The sequence below is a fragment of the Astatotilapia calliptera genome, chromosome 14 (genome assembly GCF_964374335.1).
Source record: "Astatotilapia calliptera chromosome 14, fAstCal68.1, whole genome shotgun sequence".
NCBI classification, from domain to species: Eukaryota; Metazoa; Chordata; class Actinopteri; order Cichliformes; family Cichlidae; genus Astatotilapia; species Astatotilapia calliptera.
This window is the reverse complement of record NC_137435.1, coordinates 3922211-3948961: the sequence shown is the minus strand read 5'-3', so window position 1 is coordinate 3948961 and position 26751 is coordinate 3922211. Positions and strand designations below refer to the sequence as shown.

Below are 26751 nucleotides of genomic sequence, written 5' to 3'. Positions count from 1 at the left end.
CTGCCGTCAGGTCAGCTGTGATGAATAATGGATAGGACTGTCGTCTGGCAGGCACAAAGGTGAACCAAAGACAGTGTGGGGAGCGCTGAAAGAGGTGAAGAGAGAATAATGGTAAGAGAAGACATGCGAATAAACAAGAGGAAAGAGGAGGAAGTGAAACAAGCAGAGGATGGAGACGAGCAAACATCACCACGAAGCACGCAGCAGCTGAAACCTCCCTCTGCCCATTCCTCTTACTGTTATAGAAAAGTTCAATAAAATATACATTTAGCTGGAGTGAAGAGGTGAAAGCATAAATTTCTAATCAATAACAACTTATTTTGAAAATCATACACTCTCTTTACTCCATCCCCTGAATTATTCACCATTCAAAGATCCTTATCCTCTTTTGTGGGCATAAACACGCAGAGCAGCAAAGTCTGAAAGTGAAAGATTATTTGTTTTAATGCATTTTCACTAATTAACTGCAGCAGGAGGCCAGAGGGCTCTGAAATACTCAGCATTTCAAATGAACAGGACATACATCACCCGACCCAATACCATCCTAAATTAATGTAATTGGTCAGATTTTAAATCTTCTTTCTTTCTTTGCTTGCTGACATTAACGCAAAAAAGATCTTCGATTGGAACAAAAGCTTCAGGTCCCAGAATGAGCAGATTTATTTGATAAAATCTGCAGTAGCACATTTTATCAGCCCAGATACGATCTTTTCATACAATTGTTATTGTTGGTATGTTAGCACAGTTTCATACAGGTCTGTGTTCTTGTTGACATGCAATCCTACTGGACATATTTATAACTTTGTTTACAGATGTTTCTGTTCTTATTAACTACAGGAGGAAGAAAAAGAAGCAAAAAACAGAAAGAACTAGAAAGAAGCGATGTGCATCTATCCACATCAACTGTCACAGATTTGGCATGAAGTGTAATTGTTGTAATGCTTTCTTGTTAATGACACTGGTCTTTGAGTACCCAGTTTCACAGGTACTCATCAGTCACTGCTCTGAAATATTGCTAATCATTAACAGCATCAATACCGTCATCAGTGAGCGCTACTTGGTGTGTCTTCCTGTTTGTTCTGAAATCAATTTCCTTTGTTTTTGTGGGTCTCTAACTGAAGAAACCTACCCTGACACTAAATCATTGTAGTTTTAAAAAAATATGTTTCATCTTCAGCAAATTCCATTTTAAAACATTAGCTGAGGTTTACTCAGCCCTTTAGTTTGGAGATGAATTATCTGACTTTCAGGAGTAGGACCATCTGCCACCACCAGTCCCCATCGAGGCCTTCCCAAACCACAGCTCAATTCTTGATCAAGCCATTCGCCTTTATCGCCTAACAAATGCTGTCAAACCTAAAATGGGGACGTGGGCCCAGCTAGTGAAATAAAATGTAAATGAACCAGGACAGAGGTAACACAATATTCTGTGTCATGTTCTATAGAAACTTAGTTTCCCCCACATATTCTAATTCTGATTGGGATGTTAGTGGTACTGGGGATGGATGAGTGCATGCAGTCACATGGATAAAGGGACAAACAATGAACAATACAGCGTTTAAGATTTTCATCTGCATCTTCATTGACGAGGAGGTTGTGGAAAGTTAATGACAGCAGCCTAATCAGCTGCTGGTTTAGTATGTTTCTTGTAGCCTGGATGAACTTCTGGAGCTGGTAGTCCTTGTTCTGCTCTGCGTAGCGCCACATGAAGCGGTTCCTCACCTGCTTCTTGTGTGGTCAGAGCTGCTCAGCAGCAGGACAAGGACTATCATTACCAGCTGGAGTCCAAGATGATGACATTAGAGTCTAAAAGATGATGGTCGAAAGCTGCTGAGTGATACTGAAGATCAGCACAACAGTGTCCTGGTCAGAGTCTTGGTCACAAGATGGTTGATTTTCAAAATAAAAGCATAAGAGTTTCATTGGTCGTGTTAGATGTGTCCACTCAAATGTTCCTATACAAATTGTGAAAAGCTTTCTCCTCCCTATTACTTACATGTCAAGAACCAGAAGAAGAGCAGCATGATGTCATCCTGACTCACCTGGTCTGGTCGTTGGTGAACTCCAGCTCTCCTCGGGCTTCCTCGAAGTCTTCTCCAGCCTTGGCGGTGCCTGACTCGGTGTGGTACGGCAGGATGACTGTGCCACGGGCGCCTGAGTTGCGCACCACCGTCAACTCCATTGTGCCCACGCTCTCACTCACGCGTACCATTCGTTCGCTAAACGTGAAGATGCCAGCATGGTCGTCATCCAGGATAGTCACCGTGGCCACCAGGGGCTCAACTAAGCGAGCTTTGGGTGCGGCACCCACTTCGTCGCTTTCAAACATCCCCTCTGCATCACCAACACGCAAATTCAACAGGCGGACAAAGAAGTGCTCGTCCTCTTCAAATATGTCATCATCGATTATGCCAATCTAGAAACAGAAGATACCAGAGAACAGCGTGAAACTTTAGCTCCAAACAGGTGAGTGTGAGTGAGATTCCTGTAGTGATTAATAATTCCTGGTCAGTTTTTGTGTTTTGGATTTTAGAGCAAAGCTCAGTGAGACCAGAAGACAGAATAAAAGAAACGTCTCTGTTCAGTGTCCTTCATGTGTAATTATTAATTATTCAAATTTGAAAATAACATGTGATTCCTGAGCAGAATCCTATTAGTGAATAATAAGAAGCTTCGGAGAGCTCTGAGGTGGAATTATATGGTCAAAGAGTGAAAATGTCTCTATCCTAGAAGGCCACTTCAACAACAATCCCAGTATTATGTGGAATGCAGTCATGCTACATGCGCTGAATTTAAACTGAACCCTGCTCAGGATGCTTAAGCGCAGTGTTGTTGTATCTGGATGGCTGAGGTGAATATCAAGAGCCAGTCTTTTCCCTCAGTTGCTGGTTCTGTAGTCAACTCTATCCAATCATGTCACTGCACATTAGCAGGTGGCAGGTGGGGATTCCCAAATCAGATCAGGTCTGCGTGTCCAGCCAAGCCTGCCACAGATGGAAGTGTATAAATGTGACTTTTTCTTGCAAGAGAAATAAACACTTAAAAAATACGAAATATCCGGGAGACGTGGAGCTTCACTATAACCCATAAAGAGTTCTGTTTATATTATTATATCCCCTCTCTGTCAGCACTGCTTTTGCAAAAATGTAGATAAAAAAAATCCCTATTAAATTTGATTCATGCCACTGTTTAGACAAAATACAAAAAACTAGTGCTGTCAGCGTTAATTTAGCTAAAATCACGTTAACGCCATGACCGCATTAACGCGGCAAATCTCCGTTGGTGAGTTAACGCAGATCGCCCCTGTGCGTGGTGCTGTACGACGCTAACGTGTTAACGAGCTAACCGCACTAACGCGTCAAACAGACTCAAACAGACTCAAGGACAGTTTTACAACAGGGCAATAGCCCTGATCAATGCAAATAGCTGACCTGACTGACTACCTCCCTGGACTTTTTTTGGGGGGGGTTAACAATGGTAAAAACAGTACTAATAATAATATTTATATTTATAACAAGGTGCAACAATAATTAATGTGCAATAATAACAGTGTGCAATACAAATACACTTGTTCTTCTTTTTTATTACTAAGTTATTATACTGTGTTGTGTTGTTTGTGTTGCGTTGCGATGTGTCGTATCGTGTCGTGTTGTGTTATATGTAGTGCCGACGTAGGACAGTTTTCCAATTTCATTGTACTACTGTACTATGTATGACTGTGCAATGACAATAAAGAGTTATCTTATCTTTTATTGCACTCTGTCATACGGCATCACTCATGATTTGTTGTTTTTACATCCCATAGTGCACACAATAAGGAGACAAGGGAGAGAGAGAGAGTCACGTCTGATGACAATTTAGTGCCTGAAGAAAGAGTTACTTCAACAAGCTCCAACAAAGCCCAGTACTTTTCAAATTATGCATTTCTTCCTGCTAAAGCTGGAAACTACAAAGGTGTTTCACCACTTGAAGCAAAAACACACCACTGAGTAGAACGAGGAGGAGATACAAGCAGCAAAAGTAAAAAGCAGTTTAAGTAACTTAAACTCCTGCATAGGTAGAAAGTATCTTTCAATTGTATTATGTGACAGTACTGTGCAGTGTTGTATAGTTCATTAGAAAATAAGGATGTATAATTCATTTACTGATGCCTGGAAGCGTCAATAAAATATCAGCAATGTTGACACCGTCAATTTTTTTGAAATATTGTATAAATTTTAGGATCTATTGCCCAACCAGCAAAGTCCGTTTGTTTCTATAACCCATTAAAACACAATAAATGTTGGCCAACGTACTGTACAACCAGTAAAACCATCAAGCAGTGGGGGTAAATGACACTGTGAATTAAAGCTAGTCTGAAAGTGAAGAGGTCTGTGAGAAGAGGTGAAGTTAGTGAGTTAATTGACCTAATCTGACGTGGGAGGCTATTGCAGAGTTCTGGAACATTAACTGAGAACAACCATTCGGCTGTAAGAGCCAACTGGGAATTAAGAATAGCTGAAAACTGCTGATCAATGGACCCGAGAGAGAAGCATGGATCTGATAGGTAACGTGGATTAAACCCCTGCAAGTACTTGTATGAGAAATAATGTTTTTATAATTGATCCTATACATCACCGTCATACATCAGCAAATTCAACTATTTAAGAATAGTTGAAATATGATCATGCTATTAGTTTTGCTCAGTCCAAAATATAACAAACTGCAGAATTATGTTTTTAAGCTCATTAATAGAAAGAAATGGTTGAAATTTACTTAAAAGTCTAAATTTAAGACAAGAATCAAAAACATACAAATCAAATTCTTTACCTGAGGTTTGAAACATGATGTCAGAGACCCAAGAACCATGTTGGGGTCTTCTCTGTTTTCTTTATATTATTGTAGGGTCTTTACTTCACAATATAAAGCACCATCAGGCAACTATTGTGGTTTTTTTGATGCTATATAAATAAAACTGAATTGCATTAAAGTAATAAGAATTCAATTAGTCTGATTTTAAATGGATTTCTCTTTGTTGTGACAGTTGTTTTTATACTGTTCCCTCATAGCGCCAAGAGTACAACCAGTACACTTTTTATGTGCTGACAAATTACATAATAAACTGTAAATCTGTAGAGCGTGGACTTACAAAAACATTGTTTTTAAGGCATTTGTTAAACTAGTCTTCAACTTAAATAATCCTTTCATGTTGTTTTTAGACAGTTTGGACAAAATTAAATATCTGAAGACATCAGCTTCAGGGAGTTTTACACACTGATTCATTAAATGAATGTCAGAATCAGAATACCTTATTAATCCCAAAGGAAATTATGGGTTACAGCAGGCTGCATGCTGGTTGGCGCATGCGCACAAAGAAAGGACCCCTTCCGACCATATTTAGGCCCATCGGCTGAACAAGACAACAAAATATGAGAAATCATATCAATGTGTATTTGTATTGTTACAGTCAAATTTTTTTTTATTTTTTAAATCTTGGTTTTGTATTTTCAATCTATTTCAGTTTCAGTGAGTTTCCTTTGTGAGTTCATGTTAAGTTTTTTGGTTGTTTAACTCTAAAATGATAAAAGTAGCAAAACCTCATCAGGCTGGCTCTGATAACAATGTAATCAGTCTGTCAAAGACTAAAACTAACACATTTTTATCTGATTTTAGTTAGTTTAGAGAACAAACAATATATTTTTTTAAAGATTTATTTGGGCTTTTATTATTTTCATTACAGAACAGCAGAGCAGACAGGAAACGAGGATGGAGAGCGGGTGAATGGTCTGGGGTGGAGTTAAACTCTGCTCTATAGCTCTCAGCACTCTTACAATATTATTTGATGTTTTAGTTTTGGTTTAGATTTAGTTTCCTAGAATAACCATCGCTTATAGCACAGGCATTGCTGTCTCTTGTCTTGAGTGTTTCCTGTGCTAACTGCTAAACACCAGAAAACCAAAGTTCTTGAAAATCGTATTTATTACCAACAAAAGTGCAAAGAAATGATGACGATCATTATCATTAAACTACAACTCAGTCACCAATGAAAGACTACCCAGAGTGTTTATTGGATTCAGACAACAGTAACTCTCCTGTGTCGTTTCTAATACAAAGCTGTGTTTTATAATTGAATGTCTCATCTCTGTTACTAATGGGGCTGATTTGCCTACTTCAGATACAGCACAGACCTTCATTCAATCAGCAAACATGAAGTGACAGTTAATTTAATCTTCATTATGCTGAAGAAGGAAACTTTGTGCGTGGCTCTGTGTGAGGCCACAAGCATAGCGCCTGGTCTGCAAATAATGCAGATTAAAAATTGATCAAATGAAATTTTGTGCCTTAAGTAATCAGACAAAGTAATGATCAGCTGCATTTATTTGACTGGAATAAACTGTGCTGAGAAGAGGAGACACGTTTTCAGAACTGCTAATTGTCTCCTTTTTTTTTGACACAACAATTATGACTCTTCATTACAACAAAGAGTGCTGACAATGAGACCTGTTATTGGCTCTGTCAGATTGATCTCTCTCGTATAGTCAGAGCCTGTGAAGGCTGCGGTGACCGTCACACAGTGGAACTAATGCGACAGAGAAAGTGGAGCTCTGGCAGAGAGCTGAAGTATTCAAGTTTAATTGGTTTCCCTGCTGCTCGTTTCTAACTGGAACGGCGTTCGATGAAATCGGTGCTGGTGAAAAGGATGACACTGACCTTTGTAATATAGTTACTCCACATCTGGCCATCCGCTCACTCGTGGTGGAGAGGCCAATTTATGCTGCCAGTTTTTCAGATGTCCACACTTCTTCTTATTTAATGTGGCTCTTTAGGCTATTGTACCACCCCTCCACTCATCCCCACTTCCTTCTGATCTCCCATCACATTTTGAATCCAAGCACGGATTAGCCGGCTTACCATGTCTCCTTTTAATGCAGACAGCATGCAGCACTTTAGAGATAATATTCTTGGTTTCACATTAAGAAAAACATCTTTATTGTGTTATTTGATCCCAAATTCAAAGGTTTTGATATTTGTAGTAAAAGATGGGGAACTCTGAAGCACTTCACTTCACTGATCATCGAAAACTAAACTAAAAACAGTTTTTTACAGTAATAGTGCTGAATTATTGGAAGCAGCAGGCAGTTTTTGAAGGTTGAGAAGGAGGCAGTACAAACACGTTCACTTAATCACAAAGGTACTGGAATCTTAAAATAAAACGCAGATCTTTAATGAAAAAGTAATGAGTTAGAAAAACACAAAAACCAAGCTTGAAAAAGGGTTTCATCTCTAAATGTGAGTAAAAGCAAGAAGCAGCAAGCTCTGTAAGTTATTTTGAGCCCTTGATTAAATGAACAGGAAGAGACTGACTGACATTTTAATTTCAGTGGTTACCAAGATACAGAAACTGTGTCTGACATCTGCTTGTCGACTTTTCTTCAGAAGTTTTAAAGGTTGGGCTGAAAATGGTGATCCAGCGTAGAAGCACCAAAATCCCACAGTTCCTCCTCACTTAAGTGTGACGTTTTTTTACACATAACTCAAACATCTGGATTTTTTAAAGCTTTAGGTTAGGGGAACATGAGTGCTCAGACCGACACAGGCAGTATCAGCTCATTACTGCCTGCTTGGCTTCACTTCCACTAATTTGAGGGGCTGAATTGGACGTCTCCATCGTGTTTGTGCTCTTTGTGCATCGGTGAAATGTGCTAACAAATAATATGCCGTGCAGTGAGAAAGAGTCAATCAGAGAAGTCTCTGTATCGGGTTCTGAGAGTCAAAGTATTTTATTTAGATTAGCACTAATTAAAAGGCATCTGTGTCGTTGTGACGGAGCTTTAAAATGTCCAGAAGCAGCTTGTTAAACAAACTTGCTAGTCTTAGTTAATAGATAACTTAGCAGTGAACCAACACGACTGGTTTACGTGAGAGGTGAGTGATAACTGCCATCTTTGGGATTACAGAATTGCCACAGGTTTCAATATCATCTCTCTTTTTTCTAATACTTTAATTTTATGTTTATAATTTCAGCTGCTCATAGATTCTCAGCAAACCCGTGACTTTCTGCTTTACATTCATGTTAGTGGGAACAAACATAACCCACATGTAGAAGCAGCAGAATGAGCAGTAGTAGTCTGACTGGAAGCAACAGTATTTTTCCCTCCCAGCCGCGAACCCGGGCTTCTGTTTTTCCAGAGCCTTTGTCTGTCTCTCCTCCCGGGACTCTCATTATGTATCTCCTCATCCCTCTCCCACCTCTTTCTCCTCACTTTGATCTCCTTGGAAATCTTCCCAGATTTCACAGTCACTGTGGAGGAAGCCCGCAGAGTGTTTGTGCATTTTTATAAAGTAAAACTCTCAGTCCAGAGCTCCTCCTGCACCAAAGCTGGTGACTTACCGTGTGTAGGTCCTAATTAGAAAATCAGCTGAATTAGAAATCTCTTCACCAACTTGGAGCTCAAAGCTTTTGGGATGAACTGACAGGTATATTTCATAATTCATATAATCAGCTATACAGTTTCCCACAGGGATCATTAAAGATTCAACTTGTCTCCAAAAAAACCTTCAATAAATCTTTAACACTGAAGTTCCCTTATTGTCAAACTCATCTTCCATCTGCCACGATGAAGGAAGAGAGTACTCTTAAACTGTGTCTGTGTCGTGGTCACTGCTGTGTCCTCACTTCTCTTTTTGTTCCTCCTTTGTGCTTCTAACACTTTTCACTGTTTCTTCTGTGCATCAGTGTCTGAGCCTCCCTCTGTCTGTGTTCACTCGCTCTTTTTACTTCCTGTTTTATTATGAAGTTTTTGCTTTGTCCCTTTCAGAGTTTAAGATTTATAAGACTGCTTCCACGTTCAAGCTTCAGCCGTGTCTTGTTTCCCTGTACTTGTATTTCTGCCTCTAAGAAAGCAAAACTCTTGAGCGTCTTGGATCCAAATGGCCAACATTAACATACCAAAACCTGTACAGGGAGAACATGCAAACTCCACATGGAAATGCTCAGCCTGACTTCAAACCCAGCGACACTAATGCTGCGAGCAACACTGATAACCGCTGAAAGGCCTGCTACAGTTTCTGCATCCATAAGATCCATGCCAGGGTCAGCTGGGGTCTGAGTGATGTAACTTTTAACATCAGATGGTGAGGACAAGACTCCCTGTAGTATTTTGTGATTGTGTAAACTGGCCTGAGCTTATATAAAAGGAACAGCTACTCATCCGTACTGTCAGCAGCTGTCCATGTCCCCAACAAAGTATAAGCCCCACCTGAGTCACTGTTGTTGTGTTCCTGTGATTTTTTGTATACGGTTAACCTTGTGTTTCTTTGTTTTTAATAAAAGGATGTTTTTTAAATGGCAGGTTATCTTCTCTTCGCAGTCTTCCCTGAACTCACCTTGATCTCTTTGCAAGTCTCTCCAGGCTTGAACACCAGCGTTCCTTCGGTGTATTCGTAATCTGATCCAGCGTTGGCTGAACCATCTTCTGTTCTGTAGTCCACATAGAAAGTATTCTCTCCCAGACCACCTAAACAACAGAAATAAAACACAGTTACACTGGATATATTACACAATATTATTTCTGTGAGCTGTATCTATCTGTACTGTGATGTTCACACTCTTACAAAACCTATATAGGAAGATAAGCTGACTCTCAGTTACTTTTGCATTTATGTTGCTCGTGTTTTTCACCAGCAGATTTTGTTTTCCTTATGATTTCAGAACGGAAGCCAAAGCGCTTTGAGCCAACTGTTGTTGAGATTTGGAGCGATATAAATAAATAAATACATATGAATAAAACTGAACTGAATTTAACTGAAATACATTTATTCAACATATCTAAAGAGGGACTCTATTTTAAATTTGGATGAATTTAGACTTCCTTTTACATGCTAGTGATTGTCTTGGAGTGTCTAAATCTATTCATGACTAAAACTGGAGGTGGAAACCAGACCTTTGTACATAAGGTGCACAAAGGTCTAATGAGTGAGATTTTTAAAAAGGAAACATGAACAAGCTCGCAACAAGAAAAGAAACGATAAAGATAGAAGGAACATTTTGTTCTTTTTAATATTAGCAGATCTGGGAATTGAAATGCAGATAAATTAAAAGTGCAACAAGCTCCAGCTCGCACTGGAGCGGTTCGCAGCCGAGTGTGAAGCAGCGGGAATGAGGATCAGCACCTCCAAATCTGAGGCCATGGTTCTCAGCCGGAAAAGGGTGGAGTGCCCACTCCGGGTCGGGGATGAGTTCCTGCCCCAAGTGGAGGAGTTCAAGTATCTCGGGGTCTTGTTCGCGAGTGATGGGAGAAGGGAGCCGGAGATCGACAGACGGATTGGGGCTGCAGCTGCAGTAATGCGGACGCTGCACCGGTCCGTCGTAGTGAAGAGGGAGCTGAGTGTAAAAGCGAAGCTCTCAATTTACCGGTCGATCTACGTCCCTACCCTCACCTATGGCCACGAGCTGTGGGTAGTGACCGAAAGAACGAGATCGCGGATACAAGCGGCAGAAATGAGCTTCCTCCGAAGGGTGGCTGGCCTCTCCCTTAGAGATAGGGTGAGAAGTTCGGCCATCCGGGAGGGGCTCAGAGTAGAGCCGCTGCTGCTCCACATCGAAAGGAGCCAGCTGAGGTGGTTCGGGCATCTGACAAGGATGCCCCCTGGGCGCCTCCTGGGTGAGGTGTTCCAGGCATGTCCCACCGGGAGGAGGCCCCGGGGCAGACCCAGGACACGCTGGAGAGATTATATCTCTCGGCTTGCCTGGGAACGCCTTGGTGTTCCCCCGGATAAGCTGGAGGAGGTGGCTGGGGAGAGGGAGGTCTGGGCCTCTTTGCTTAGGCTGCTGCCCCCGCGACCCGGCCCCGGATAAAGCGGATGAAAATGGATGGATGGATGGAAACATGAACAAATGAATTTAAGAATTTGAAGGAAATAGTCATGAATCTACAGGCTGAAATGTATGCATCTGGATTTTTGACACCAGAATATGTGTGTGTGTGTGTGTGTGTGTGTGTGTGGGAGGGGGGAATCCTATTCAGCTGTATTATGTATAGCTGTCCATCAATCAGTGCCTCCCATCTAGGTGCCTTAGAATCAGGCATATATATCAGAAACTCTGACATACTTAATAAAGCTGTGTGAAAAAATTGCTTTCGTACTGTGACCACATGGATGGGTCAAAATGTGGTAGCTGGTCATTGACAATTACTCCAAAAACCCCCAAAAACCTTTTCTTGGGATTCCTCAAAACAAGCTACGTGAATTTTTTTCAAACTGCTGTGTTAAAAAAAGAAATTCTGTTTAAGCACGGGTTACTGCAGGCTCTCTTTAAAGTGCTTCTTCCATAAGTACTTTTACAAGTAATTAAATGTCTTCCTTTAGGTTCAGTGGAGGAAACTGACCACAGGTCGGATCAAAGACAGAAAAAGTTTAGATCAAAAGTTGCACTGATTTGTAGAACAGAAAGATTTTATGCTTTATTACCACAGCAGCTCTCAGCCTCTTGTCTTATTTATGTGGACTCATTATAAGCTTATGCGTAATTCATTTCGCTACCTTGACACGCCACAGCCAGCATCAGGACGCCGCAGTTCTCCATGCACTGACTGTGAGGACTCTCAAATGAGATGCGGCTGCACACAGCCATGTCGTCGTCTTCTGGGGCCTCCTCATCAGCTACGGCTGTGCGCCGCGCGTGGTCCGCTGCATGCTTCTTCAGGACGTTTCCAGCTCCGATCATCATACGAGTCGCCTTCAGGGAGAGGAAGAGGAGGATGAGGGGTTAAAGGAAACAAAGAGTACAGAATCATTTTTAGAAGCCCTTGAACTACTTTATGCGTTCCCACAGTTCTGGACAACCTTGTGTGTTTACCTCAGGGCCTAAGAGAGAGAGACAGTGTGTGTGTGTGTGTGTGTGTGTGTGTGTGTGTGTGTGTGTTACCTGAATGCGGTAAAAAGCTCGGCTCTTCTGCTGGTGCAGCAAGGCGTAGTAGTTGGCCAGCTCCACCAGCTGGTCCAGCTCTTTATCAGGATATTTCTGCTTCAACTCCTTCAAGATACGAATCACCTGGAGGAAAGATGAGAGGACACAAATATGCTTAAGATGGAATCGACACGACAGAAGAGCGAGACATTCTCATCACGTACAGTTTCTGCAGACACGTTTCCACTCACGTAAAAGAAAAGAATTTCTCACTGCCTCCAAGACTAAATATTTTATATGTTTTCAGGCTTTTTTTTAAATTACACGTCTCAGATATATGCACAGCTTTTTTAGGACTTTGATTGGATCAATGCAACACTTTGATACTTTTCTTTTTCAGCCATTCTGTTGCAGGTTTGCTGCTGTGACAGATGGTTGTGACTCCAGAGTACTTTGCTATGCAGAGGAGTTTCTGGTCGACTCCGGGTCCTGTGGCTGCCCAAATCATCACTCCTCCACCCCGTGTAATAGTTGGTATGCAACTGGTATGAACTGCTGTGCATCGTGACCAAACATTGGTCTCGTCTGTTTGAAGGACATCGTTCCAGAAATTTTGGGCTTTGCTCAGACATAATTTTGCAAACTTAAGCTGTTCTGTCTTTTTTAGAATTCCTGGGAAGACTGAGGAATTGTGTTAACACACAACTAATGCTCCAGACCAGCAAACTGTCAAAACTTCTGCTTTCACAGAGCTCATCACACTTGTTGAAGATCAACTAATCAAGTGCAGTTTGTTAGCAGTGTCTGGCTGCTCTTTACTCTCTCTCTCCCCCCCCCCCCTTTGGATACAGTACAGGTACATTTAGTTTTTTACAAGATTGCATCAAGTCTTAGAGATATAAAATACAAAAAAGGCTAACACAGAAATATCTTATATACTTTTTCAGTTTCATAATAACAGAATCACTGCATCTTTTCTCTAAAAGCTCGAGCTATCAAAAGGATGACATTTTGAAATAATAACCTCCAACAACTTTCAAGCATTAAAAGAGAAAATGTCATCAGTTAAAGGAATAAATTACCCCTTTGCTGTCCAAAGACAGTCACACAAAGAGGCCTGATGTCTAATTACATTTGATCACATGAGTTGGTGCAGAAAACATCCCACATTTGTGCTACTTGAAATGGTCAGCAAAAAAAATCAAAACTAAACAAAACTAACATAACGCCTTTTCTCCATAACGATATCCAGTCAGGTGATGTTTCACTTCCACCAGATACAATATGATTTACAGTTTTAATCAGCAGTTATTATCCTGCTTCCTACTAATCGCCTTCACAATATAACCACATACTGTATTAGAATAGGTGAAGCTGATCTGGTGTTAGGATATATTTTTGCATGTCACTTTGAAAAAGATATAACATAACCCACTCTCAGTCTGTACCAGGTACTCTGCAGATTTACAAATAGACCATTAAGCAAACACAAATATGGTAATACTTAAACCATTTCTTTCATTTTCTCTACACAACATGAAACACAGGTTGTTTCTGGCATTTTAACAGGAGCTGTGAACCTGCTCTTAAAATATGTAAAAATGTGCAGGTCTGACTCCCCTGATGGGCTGTTCTTTGTCTTGTCTTGTTTACAAGGACTGAAAGAGACAAAAACATTGATGCTGAGTATGGGAAATAAGTCTGTCTGTCCAACAGCAGTTTATTAGACAAACAAGACTAAGTCAGTCTTGCAGATTTTGATAAGCACCTTTGGCCTGTGCTACCGGGTGTAGAGAGAGGATCCAAATGCCTATCAGGAATCTCAAAGAGATGCAAAGAGGAACTTTATTTGTTTTATAAATAAAAAAGAGAACAAAATGCTGTGCACAACACCAGCGAGAGAACCTGGACGGAAGTAATGAAACTGAGTCACAAAAAACAGATAACAAAAAACCTTGTAGACAAACAAGAGTGAACAGCGTGTTTCCTTGTTAATGTGTTATTTTTTCAGTTATGGATGTATTTGCAAGACTCGGTGTGGCGTGATTAACTTTTAGAATTTCTTTGGATCTGAATCCAGAACTTTTGTGAAGGATTCTTTGTAATGTGGATTAAAATAGTCCTGCTGGATCCAGGGACTCGGGCCATATGTGGTCTGCTTTGGTCTATCTTCCCTCTAAGAGCGACTGTTAGCAAAAAAAGAAATAACCCTTTTCAGTGTAACCTGTATGTGCTGCATATGCATGGAGCCAGGTTTCACAGTAAGTGATAGCTCAGTATCAATAAAGGAGTGAGTGGTCCTGAAGGGGTCACCTCAGTGAGAGGAAGTGAAGCCCACAGCCTGAGGCTGCGTTCTGCCTCTGCACACATTTACATCAAGTTTCTGCCCACACAGCGAACTCAAATAGCAAAACTGCAGGGGTGGAGTGCACTCGACACTTTCAGCTGGCTTTCAGGGTGCGAACCTACCTAAAAGGCCATTTAGCACAATATTATCAGCAGAATAACGTTTAACCCTCAACTTTAAGGCTACTTTTTCTCTGGTACTAAATACAGTACTGTACATTTCGGTACAGCTTGTGATATCTGAGCATGAACCGCACATACAGCAAAATTAGGAGTAAAAAAGCAAAATGTAATTACATTTCTAAAACTCCAATTATGTAAGTATGGGCAGCGTCTTCAAACTTGTCACCCAAGTCCAAGGTAAACTGTGAAAATACCTGTGAAAGGCAACTTTAAAAAAGTCCACTTTGGAGCATATTTTAGCTTAAAATATCAGAATGATATTTTAAAGCCTGGTTTAATTGGGCCAGAAAAATGATGTGGATGAGGACCTGTTTGTCTCTCAGTTCTTACTGTCTGTCTAGCTTTTATTTTAATAAAGTTTCTTCCCAAGAGTCTCATTTCTCTGCTTTTCTCATTTTCCATCCTCAGTTCTAAATCAAGTAAATTATATTTATAGAGCCAAGTATTACAAGGTCTCCTCAGGGGGTTTTATGATTTGTACTGTTGATAGATTTTCAGTTCAGATAAGAAAAAAGTTCGTTCTACTCCTCAAAAGTAAGAGCCGTTAATCTTTTCACAGCAGATGTAAATGGGCTTATTGTCATCTGCATTCCAGACAGGTGCAAAGCAGCGATTGTTAACAAAATGAGATTATAAAGTGCAGAACAAAGCATGCATGCTTCACTCGAGGAAATTTAAACTGGAGACACATTTATCTGCATTTGAGGCGCTTAACAAATTTATCAGACGAGATTTCATAAAAACAAGAAAACACAAGTACTTTAGAAATCTGTTAAAAACTTGTTCAAAAAACTAAAAGTTATGTTTTTATTTATGAGGCAAAATAACAAACTTTTTACATGTGTTCTGAGCCAGAAGCCAGAAAATAATGAAGCACATATTCAAATACTTAAATTAAATCTTCTGTTCTGCTTTTTTGTAACACAGTACATTTGTAAATTTAATAATTATATTTTAGTATGAAAAATATAATTTAGACTAAGGAGCGTGGGCCTGTGGCAGAAACCTTACACTGGGTGGTGTTTGAAATGTACTGAGCACTCTATCTTTCTGTCTCCTGCTGAGAAATAATCCATTATTTTTCGCAATTCTGTCGTCTTGATGCACGCTCCATCATCCAGGTAAGTAAATCTCCAAAAGTTGATTGTGTTCATCTGGACGTAGCGTTTTGTGGGAGAAACGTTTCGTCACTCATCCAGGTGACGTCTTCAGTCTCAGCTGACTGCAGGTTTCAATCTTATAAACAGTAAATTTGCATAATGACTGAAACCAGCCCACTGAAGGAACAATGGGCTGGGAGGTCAGTTCCTTAATCACAGTTATGTAAATTCTCATGGTCATTGATCAACAACCACTGATCAATAACCATGAGTACCATTCACAGAGAGTTGGGGAATGGCTGCAATCACAGCATTGTAAGATGGTGACAGATGTACCCTTAGGCCCCCTCCTCGATTCAGAGATGGTCTTTCCCTTTTCACGTAAACGGCCTCCTTGACTCCGCCCTCAAACCAGCGTTCCTCCCTGTCCAGGATGTTACATCCTCATCATTGAAAGAGTGTCCACTGGCCTGTAGGTGTGAATAGACTGCAGAGTCCTGGCCTGACGAGGTGGCTCTTCTGTGTTGTGCCATCTGCTTCGCCAGAGGTTGTTTGATTTCCCGATGTATAAATCCTGGCAATCCTCCTGCACTTAACAGTGTACACTATGTTACTCTGTTTGTGTCGGGGGACCCGATCCTTGGGGTGGACCAATTTTTGGCGCATGTTTTGGGGTTTAAAAGCCGCAGAGACCTGGTGTTTAGAAAAAATGCGTCTCAACTGCTCCGATACTCCTGACACGTATGGGATCACTACAGGTTTTCGCTTGGGCAGCGGTTGTCCTTCTCTCCTGGATCGGCTGGAGCTTTCTTTAGGTGCCTTCCCAGCTTTGACAAAAGTCCAGCTGGGATAACCACATTTACTCAGGGCCTTCTTGATGTGCTGTTCTTCTGCCTCTCTGGCTGCTGTGTCTGTGGGGATGGTGTTCGCTCTGTGTTGTAGCGTCCTGATGACACCCAGTTTGTGCTCCAGTGGATGATGAGAGTCAAACCTTAAATACTGATCTGTATGTGTAGGTTTATGGAACACGTCAGCTTTTAGATGTCCCCCATTCCTGATGGAAATCTCACAGTCTAAGAAGGCTAACCTGCCACTTTTCATATCCTCCCTGGTGAATTTGATGTGTTGGTCCACCGAGTTTATGTGATCCGTGAATTGTGGTACATCCTGAGATTTGATTTTCACCCAGGTGTCATCCACATAGCTGAACCAATGGCTTGGTGGTGTTCCAGGGTAGGACAGCAAAGCCCTCTTTTCCACTTCTTCCATGTACAAATTGGCCACGATGGGTGAAACTGGGGAGCCCATGGCACACCCATGTTTCTGCCTGTAGAACTGACCCTTGTATGTGAAGTAGGTGGAATGAAGGCACAGTTCAAATACACTTGGTCGATGCTGAGAGTGGTCCTGTTGCTGAGGTTGGTGTCATCCTGTAATCTCTTACGAACTACCTCCAACGCTTCTGTGACTGGGATGCAAGTGAAGAAAGATGTAACGTCGTACGAGACCATGGTTTCATCTGCCTCCATAATGACATCTCTCACCTTCTCAACAAAATCCAGGGTGTTCTGGATGTGGTGTTCAGAGCTGCCCACCAGCGGGTTCAGGATGGAAGCCAGAAACTTGGAGATGTTATAGGTGACAGAGTTGATCATACAGACAATCGGTCTTAAAGGTGCACCCTGTTTATGTATTTTCAGTAAACCATACAGACTTGGTGTAGATTCCCCTGGGTATAGCTTCACTGGGCTGGTTTCAGTCATTATGCAAATGTACTGTTTATAGGTTTGGGGAAACCTGCAGTCAGCTGAGACTGAAGAAGTCACCTGGATGAGTGACGAAACGTTTCTCCCACAAAAACGCTACGTCCAGATGAACACAATCAGCTTCTGGAGAACTACAATTCTGTCCTAAAAAAGCAGAAAGTGCAAGTTTAGATTTTTCACCAACATAAAAATGTGGGAAATCCAATTATGAAATGAATATATGGTAAGCCACATATGCAATGACCCCAGAGTCCAAATGGATTTACATTCTAAAGATTACATGAAAATGAAACACTTGTTTCTTCATTTCCTCACTTTGAACACAGATTTTCCACACATAGCACTAAGATGTTCTGCACAAACCAGAAATGCATCTGAGGAATAGAAAGAAAAACTTTGTTTGCATAGTGACAGTGTTAAAATGTGCAGTAACAAGTGCTCCATAGGTTTTTGTTGTTTTCCTGTCTGTCTTCAGAAATATTTTTATTTATGTTTTGACTCTCTGGTTTGCTGATCTGATGGTTGAAGTTCACCTGTTTTATAGGAAGACCTTTCACACAGTTTTATGTAACACATCATCTGGCGTGTAACTGAATCTCTCAAACTAACAGTCTAATGTTTGATTCTGATGTTGTGCTTGTGATCAGATGCTCTCCTATGCTGCTCTCTGAAGATTCTTCCCGTCTCTGTCTCACCTCCTTGCGGCTCTCATCCAGCTCCTTGCTGCTTTCCACATTGACTGTAGCGCTGGTGGAGTGGGGCAGATTGGCTCCCCCTCCTGTTCCCACGGCTCCTGCTGCCGCTCCAATGTTGTTGGCTGTGGCGCCTGTGGTCCCGTCCTGAGTGCCGCCCCCACAGTTTTCAGCAGGAACCACAGCGCCCCCTCGCGCTGGGAACTTGCCATCTATGATCATCTCCATGCCGCCTTTGTTGGGTGTCAAATCCCCTTCAGTCTCGACAACGATGCCATGGCGCTTGTCGGCTCGGTAACGCTTGCCCATGTATTTGTAGAAGAGCAGGCGCCGATCAGCGATCCAAGCCAGGATGACGCAGACAGGGAAGAAGAGCAGGGTGACCAGGGCCTCCCACACCTGAAACACACATGGAGATTATAAAGTTAGAACTATTATAGTCGTTAAAGATCAGTCATCCATCCATCCATTCATCTATCCATCTTCTTAACAGCTGAAGTAACTCTGAAGGAGGAGCTCTGAACCCGGGATCTGCTTGCTGTGAGGCGACCTGGCCCATAAGGAAACAACAGTATGTGGTCACATTTGGATTCACAAGTTAACATCACTACTTGTGTGGTAAAAAAGAATAAGAGATATCTTTGCTTAGAAGTTTGTCCATCAGCAAGCAGGAAGAAGACGATATTGACATGTCTCCCTCCACATATTCCCCAACCTCTAAAACAAATAAAAGACAAAAACTGCTCCGTGTCAAAACTATTTCCTGATCACTTCGCTTCACGTCTTCATGTTAGAGGGTTCATTTGAGAACTTACCAATTTACCAAAAAGATGAATAAATATCTGGTATGTTGCCACTGCACCTCTGAGCTCACTGATTCTTTCATCCTCTCACACTGAGTCTGCCTCACCTCCACGACACCCGGTGATATGATAGACAGGATAAGGTAGAGCCAGATGTAGGCGAAGATGCTCCAGAACGCGGTGATGAAGAACACCCGCAGATGTTTGATCTTCCGGCTCTGGCCGTTGGGGATCACCCACACGCAGATCCCGATGATCACAAACATGTTGAAGGCAGCACTGCCGACGATGGTTCCTGGACCCAACTGGCCAGCCTTGAATTCGTGACCACACACCTGCAAAAAGTTTGTAACAGGGAGAGGAAAGACAAGTCTACTTACCATCTGCATCTCAATAAACGATACACAGAGTTACTGTGTGTGTGTGTGTGTGTGTACCTCTATAACAGAGAGCAGTATCTCTGGAGCGCTGGAGCCCAGAGCCATGAGCGTCAGATTGGACACTGTTTCATTCCAGATTCGAACCGTCATCACTGACGTTTCCCCGTTAGGCATAGTGATGGTCACCTCCTTCTCCTGTTGGCCCAAACACACAATTTGTGTTAGCGTGCTTGATGTAAAAAGTCTGGACTACGTAGAAGGATGAAGATGTAACCTGCCCCACCCTAGGCTGAACAGAGAGTTAGGAAGATGCCAGTCCACGGTCTGTGTAAACCTCCACATCCTTATCAGATTATTTCTTCTTCTTCATCCACCAAGTAGTCATAGATACGCTGTTCATACCTCAAAAGAAGCGGCTCGTTCATGCACTGTTCGCTTCTATTCAGATTTTTTAAATTAGACACTGAATGGAGAGACTCGTTTTCTTCTCTGCTGTCACTCCTCTTCCTTTAGGCACATTTTCACGGTACCTCTTACAGTTTTTCAGTTTTGGTCAAAACTGTCCAGAGAAATCTCTCAAATCTCTCCCCGTTCATGTACACTGGGAAGCTAAAGTGAGGTTAGAGTGAGACATGCAGAAAATCTCGTCTGAAATTTTGGTATTTAATCTGCCGCTGTGACCACAATTTTTAACCTACAGCCATCATTTTACCTGCAAAACGTAGCTACGCTTGTTTGCTTTTCAAAAAGCCATGCCTCAAAGCCCACACATGCATACTTTTTGAACTACAGCCATTTGTTTCAGAGGAATGCCATCATGTGCTTTCATTCATGAGTTTCCAACAGTCATGGAGAGAAAGAAAAAATCTTTTTTAACTTGCTCTCCTTGTCACAGTCTGCTCAGGCAAACTGCATGGAGTGCAAAGAGTGGACCCAGGTCTGGACATACTAAAACTCAAACATAACTGATGATGAGCGGTTTATTTAGGCAGACAAAACAGTACAAAATAAAAGGACGAAAACAACATAAAACTAAACAATGACCTACACTGGGTAAACTAGAAAAGAAACAAGAACCAAGAAAAATCTTGGGGAACAGAAAACAAACAAGAAAAACTCTAAACATAGCAAAGTGATATGGAAATCTGAAAGCACGACATGGCATGGGAAAAACGCAGCCGATCCGGCAAGGAGTGACTGAAAACACTTGGACTAAATACACACAGGAGGATAATGAGGGAAGTGGGAACACATGGGGAAATGGCTGACACACAGGAACATAACGACATAATGTCTACTAATTCAGTTTGCATGTTGAAGTATTTCTGGTCAAGATATATAAGATTGTTAGTATGTTAGGCAAGGTCCTTAAAGGAACATAATAGTTGTTTAAATGTGTTATTGGTTGACAGAGCACTCGGCATAGAAAAATAGGAATCTAAGTAGCAGCCAGTCCACACCTCCCTGTTGTTTCAAGAATGAAAAACCAAGAAGGATTTTCTTTTTTGCTAATACGTTTTCCATGGTGATCTGTATGAGCCTCTGGACAGTAAAAAGTCACTGTTCTCACATGCTGGGGCTGCAGATAATGCAGTGGGGCTGTATCCCAATTCAGGCTCTGCAGCCTTAAAGGCCGCATTTTAAGGCCGATTACGTCACAGCGACGCGACGAAGGCTGTCCCAATTCGCAGGCTGCTCGAAATGCGGCCCTCAAATGCGTCCTTCATTTCCCTGAATTTTAAGGATGTGGCGGCGTAGACTTCGTGGCCCAACATATCCCAGAATGCATAGCGCGGCGGTGGGTGTGGATAATTTTGCCAAAAAAAAACGGCGGAAGAGTAAACTTTTAAAAGTAAGTACTTAATATTATGTCACTTCTTTATGTGCAAATGTTTAATAACGAAGAACATTAAAATATTACTGTCGGCAAAGTTATGTGACATCAGTGACGTTTGTACTAACTTGGTTTTAAAGCCTTTACTTTAAAATATACGCCGTTCAATAGCTGAGCTTAATCTTACAGAGAATGATCAAAGCTCATGTAGAAACAAACAAACAAATGAACAAAAGATTTTCTCCTTCATTTCTGTCAAACAAAGCTGAAAAGTTTCCAGCTGTTAGTATCATGGTTGCTAGGCAACCTGGGCAGCACGAAGGAGGCTAAACCGTCCCATTTCACAAGCCTCGCACTTCCGGCCTTAGCGGTCTTTGAGTACGCGGCCCTTGTGGACCGTTAAGGCTGCGTACTTTAAGGCTGCAGACCCTGAATTGGGATACAGCCTGGGTAGTACCGTTACCTCACAACGACAGTGGTCCTTTCAGTTTGCATCCCAACTTAGATGAAGGGGGACAATTTTTCTTCTTGTTAACAAGAAGAAGTTCAATATCTCTACCTGCTGAGAATTTGCAGTGAGAACAAATCTTCCATGTTCTCATCCAGTCCTGTGTTTTAAAAACGACCTTTCCATTCCACTAAACAGCATTTTTAATTACATCTCAGGAAAGCAGTTTTGCAGTTTTAATACCTTACATTTAACAAGATAGGCAGTGTCATCCAGCCAAGTAGAGTTTGACTTCCAGCTACTCACTCACTTATTTTCAGATTAGATTTTCTTTCAAATGTAATTTTCATACTCCGTGTTGTTGTGTTGTAGGCACCAAAACTATCAAGTTTTCATTGAGGGAAAGGTTTGGATTCAAATACAAATGTTCATAATGTTAACCACATTAGAGGCTTGAGCTCCATTTTCTGCAGCATAAGCCTGAAAACATTAACAGAACTAAAAAAAATAAAATAAAAAACTAAAAGTCAAATATTTTCACAGTTTAAACATTTGGATCCGTGAACATGACTTACACTATTTTTCATTAACTTCTCCCAAAACGGTTAAGTTAACAAAAAAAAAAGTTTAAAACTCAGTTAAAAACCTGAAGGTTGAAAATGTGCTTCCTATCTAAAGTCAACATTTATTACTGGCTTTGAAAGGGAATTTTTATATATGCAGCCAGCAAGTTTGCTTTTACTCCCGTTCCTCATTTCTTTCTTGATCACGCGTACAATCTATGACCACAAAGAAAGAAAATAAACAGAAAAGCCACGTTGATAATAAAGGTGTCTGTTGAAAAAAGAATCCACGAAAAAAACAAAACACATTTCCCTCTAAATCAGAATTCAGTTTATGTGAGTGGGAATGTAATTTTTCTGAGTCGTGGCTCTCTTGTCGTATTTATCTACATAGAGACAAAGAGACAGATTTATCTCTCTGCTTCTGCTGTATTCATCACCATTAGCAGTTTATTCGCTGACATAGTCGTTACTACATTTACTCTGTTTCCTTTGCATTCATAAATCCTCATAACAGGAGCTCACACAGGAAGTGAAGTGTAGAACAGCGGTCCCCAACCTTTTTTGCGCCACGGACCGGTTTATGCCCGACAATATTTTCACAGACCGGCCTTTAAGGTGTCGCGGATAAATACAACTAAATAAAACTAGTACCGGTACTGAAAAGTTATTCATAACACACGTGAAAAGACCCAGGAAAACCGAGTTAACGATAAAAACGATAACAAAATAACGCTGAAAACCGATAAAAACCCTGAAAACCAGACATTTCACAGCTGAGCCTCAACTCTCGCGGCCCAGTACCAAACGACTCACGGACCGGTACCGGTCCGAGGTCCGGGGGTTGGGGACCGCTGGTGTAGAACATGTAGGGTCAGCACTCCCACATACTCCTGCAGTGTACAGACACACCAGCACACAGACTGACCGGAGCCCTGACCGGTAGATGGTGCAGAGGTGGTGCTGTGCCTGCCACGGTGATGGATTGTGGGGTACACACTCAGATATCCGTGTACACTGACCATGAAGGGGATGGATGAGCTAATGTTTCCTGTGGCTTCTACCACCATGCCTATTACTTTGTTGTCTTTCCCGTTATAGAGCCCCTTATCTGACAGATTTCTCATTACATTCAATCTCAGTGTAATTCCTCTGGATCCCTGTATATGTATCTGTTAGGCTCAGGGAATGACCTGAATGGAGTTGGACAGCTCCTGTGGAAAGATGAGTTGCGGTCAAGAGGCTCCACTAAAAATGATTTACTAAGCTGTCACCGGAACCAAATTAACCTGGACTGCATTTGACCGTGTGACTGGTACTTTAAACTAGATGGTGGTTGTTTGCCTCCACAGCTGTTTTCAGGCTGGATGCCTGCTTAAATTTTCCAGAGTAAATAAATGCACTTGCTTATTTTCAAAAGTAATTAGTTACTTAGTTACTTTTTAAAAACACGATTTACAACATGAATAGGTAATAAAGCGATAGATCTTTTAGCCCAATTCTACTTTTTTTGCATAATCCATCATATAAAATGTAATCAAATGGAAAAGTCTCTTTCTAAAACTTGTTTTGTTAGTTTTAATCTTTTAACTTTATGCATCAAGCAAACATTAAATGATATGCAACATTCTCTGACTGGAAGAAATTTGTTGAACATTTAAACCTATTTTCTGCACATTCCAGCACATAAAATAAAATAGTTGTTTGTGTTTACACTCACTCTTTCTAATAGATGTGAGTAAACCACAGCAGAAAATAAATAAAATCAAAGACTCAGCGGTCCTGTTGCTCTATTTTCACCTGTTTAGAAGGAGTGGGGCAGGCGGAGGTTTACCCTGGTGCAGGTGTGTTGTAGCGGTCAGTGGAAGGATCTGGGAGTTTCACATTCCCGTGGCAGCGTACTGTCGGTGCTTGCTCAGAAGTTTAGGGGGTTTTTCGCTGTAAAAAGAAGTTTTCTTCCCACGCACAGCGGACTAAATGTTTTTGTCACTTTTTATGGAATCAAACTCAAAGTAAGGTCAGTACTTCCACGCTTTAAACGCTGCACGCTCATACTCTCTCCCGCACTCGATATATTATTCATTGTTGATCTGCACACAGCTGTTGCCACGAACATCGCACTCGCTTACGTCACTGTCATGAGACACTCGTCAAAAAATCACGGTTTTAGTAACGCAGTAACACAGCGTGCTTACGGGGAAGTAACAGTAATCTAATTACCTTTTTTGCAGTAGTAATCCCTTACTTTACTGGTTACTTGAAAAAAGTAATCGGATTACAGTAATGCGTTACTTGTAACGCGTTATTGCCCATCTCTGCTGAGGAGCATAGCTATCCATGGTTGTTTCAATGAATAACTTTTAATAAATGTTTCCAAGTGTTTAACACTTCTGCAGTGGCAAGCACAAAGACTGTTAATATATGCTTTCAACATCTTAATGCGATATGCTGTGGTGGTTACTTGTGGATATGGTTTCTAGTGCTTGTGTGGCAGAGAAAAGTGTAAAGGTGTAAAAGGAGTCAGACTCCTGCATTAAAATGCAAAAACAGGTCTCAACTAAAGTCCAAAATAAACAACCTCTACAAAGTAAAGACATGCAAAAAAAAAATTGAAACAAACATAAATCCAGAGACACAAGAGGCCTAGCAGAACACAGGAGGTCACTGGGAAATAACTCTGAGCTTGCCACGCAGAAAATGCACAAAAGGCAAAGAGAAGGTAAGACTATAAATACACCGGGAACGGATCGGGGAATGAGAAACAGGATGGGGACCAGACGCAGGTGAAACTGTGTCCAAATCTGGAGGCTGCATGTTTCGAAGGACGTGGCCTACATAGGGCACACCTTCACAGGCCACAAAAACTTCAGAAACCGGAAGTGTAGCCTATCAGCGCTGCCTCTGTTGCCTAGCAACCATGAAACTGGCAGCTAGAGAGGTGTTGGAGAGAGATGGAGGACAAAATCCCTAATGCCATGTAACTTGTATGAAGCCAAATTCAATGTTATAGAGCGATATACATTTAAATGCAGTGACTGCTTCCCTCAGACTGTCAGTCTGACCTCCAAATGCAACCTTCAAAGGATGCAGCCCCTGAATTTGGAAACACTTAATCAGCCAGTCAAGGGAAGACAAGAAAATAAAATTATCACATGACATGAAAGAAAATTAAGCTTCAAAGCAAAACATGGTGGAACCAGAAGAACCAGAAAGAACATCCGAGAACAAAGTTATAAACACACAGATGAAGGAAGAGAAACACTGACATCAATAACAAACCCAAAATATAAGAAATAATAATAATAAACAAGGAACTGATAACTGAACATGTGAAATCGAACTTAAATGATAAAACTAAAGTATAGTATTAGCAGAATGGTAAAGTCATCACAGCCAAAACCCCCCAAAAAACAAAACAAAAGTTCAAAACTTTAACCTCAAAATGACACGTGGTCACTATTCATGTTCAGGGATGTTTGGAAAATATAAATAAAATAATAATAAAGCCTGTAAGAGTGCGGTGTATGGGGCACAGAAATGTGACAAAATCTTTTAACTAACATTAAGTCTTAACTTTCTGAATGAAGTAAGCAATCTATAATAACAAAATCTGGGTTGATTCATTATAAAATGTAAATTAATCAAAATCATGTAACATACCCTCTTTAAGTGCTGCACACTCAAAATAAAGAAGCTAACTCCTGTTTCTTATTGACCTCTAAGCCTCTGGTAATAAAGGTATTATTGCCCTACTTGCCTCTCTCTGCAGAATACAAGCAGTCATTGGCCATCTGTCTATATGCAGCTTACATGATAGAAGTGAGGAGACTGACTCTTTCCTGCTGCTGCAACCGGAGAAATGAAATGTGTGGGTGGAGTGTAATTGCATCTCCAAGGAGTTGAGCTAACACTGATGTTATAAGTCCTGTCAGACAACTCCAGCACTGAGCAACATTTTACTCTGAATGTGTAAAATTACTCCTTGGGAGCTGAAATAAACTCAGAAATGTTCTGTACTCAAACTTTAATACTTTGTTTTTTTGCTGTTCTACCCACAACAGAAAAGGAATCATATGGAGAGTATCGTGTAAGACAAAATCTTATACTCTGTAGATGTTAGCATCTTTTTTTTAAAACCAGAAAACAGCTTTGATACTGGGAACAGCGTCTCAATGTCCTCGTTTCTCACTCCAGCTGACCTTCATGTCTCCTCATCCTCCTTTCAAACTGGACCTCAGGGTCCACTGAAGCCTCAAAACTCAGGCGCAATCGTCTTTTGTTAAAAAACACTGCATACACTGCATAACCTCAAGACCCGATCCATTAAAAGCCACCTGGGACACAAACACACACACCCTGTGAGCTGTACTCCTGCAAAAACATCACGACAACTTTGACAAATAACAACTCTGTCTGCTGACTCTGAAAACAGCTGAGGGTCATTTGCACTGTTACAGTTTGCAGTGGAAATGGAGAGAGGAGGGGAATCTATGAAATTGCCATTAAAGGAACTGCTTTACAGGAAGGAGACGACTGAATGATGAAGCGCACAAATTCACTTCACAGGTTCCAGCAAATCATTTATGGCTTCATTGAAGACGGGAACACAACTTTATTAATGCATTAACATGAAGTAGGTCTATTTTGAAGTGTTTGGTGCACGGTCAGCAAACAGTCTGCACTATAGCTGAGTGAAAACACTCGACAGGTGGAAGCTTTATCTTTCCTTTCCTTTTGGATAAAGCT

The 26751-nt window shown here is 41.2% G+C and overlaps 1 protein-coding gene across 3 annotated transcripts in view; it reads right to left on the bottom strand.

Annotated features, from left to right (window-relative positions):
- slc8a2b (solute carrier family 8 member 2b) overlaps window positions 1-26751 on the bottom strand; it is a 212441-nt gene that overhangs the window by 25892 nt on the left and 159798 nt on the right. For all 3 annotated transcript variants that reach the window (XM_026192630.2, XM_026192633.2, XM_080289336.1), the window contains 7 exons: window positions 19218-19355; window positions 18888-19115; window positions 17981-18376; window positions 11909-12034; window positions 11524-11719; window positions 9367-9497; window positions 2043-2416 (listed from right to left, as the gene is read on the bottom strand). In XM_026192630.2, the coding sequence (XP_026048415.2) occupies window positions 2043-2416; window positions 9367-9497; window positions 11524-11719; window positions 11909-12034; window positions 17981-18376; window positions 18888-19115; window positions 19218-19355 (1589 nt within the window). The remainder of the gene's footprint in view (window positions 1-2042; window positions 2417-9366; window positions 9498-11523; window positions 11720-11908; window positions 12035-17980; window positions 18377-18887; window positions 19116-19217; window positions 19356-26751) is intronic.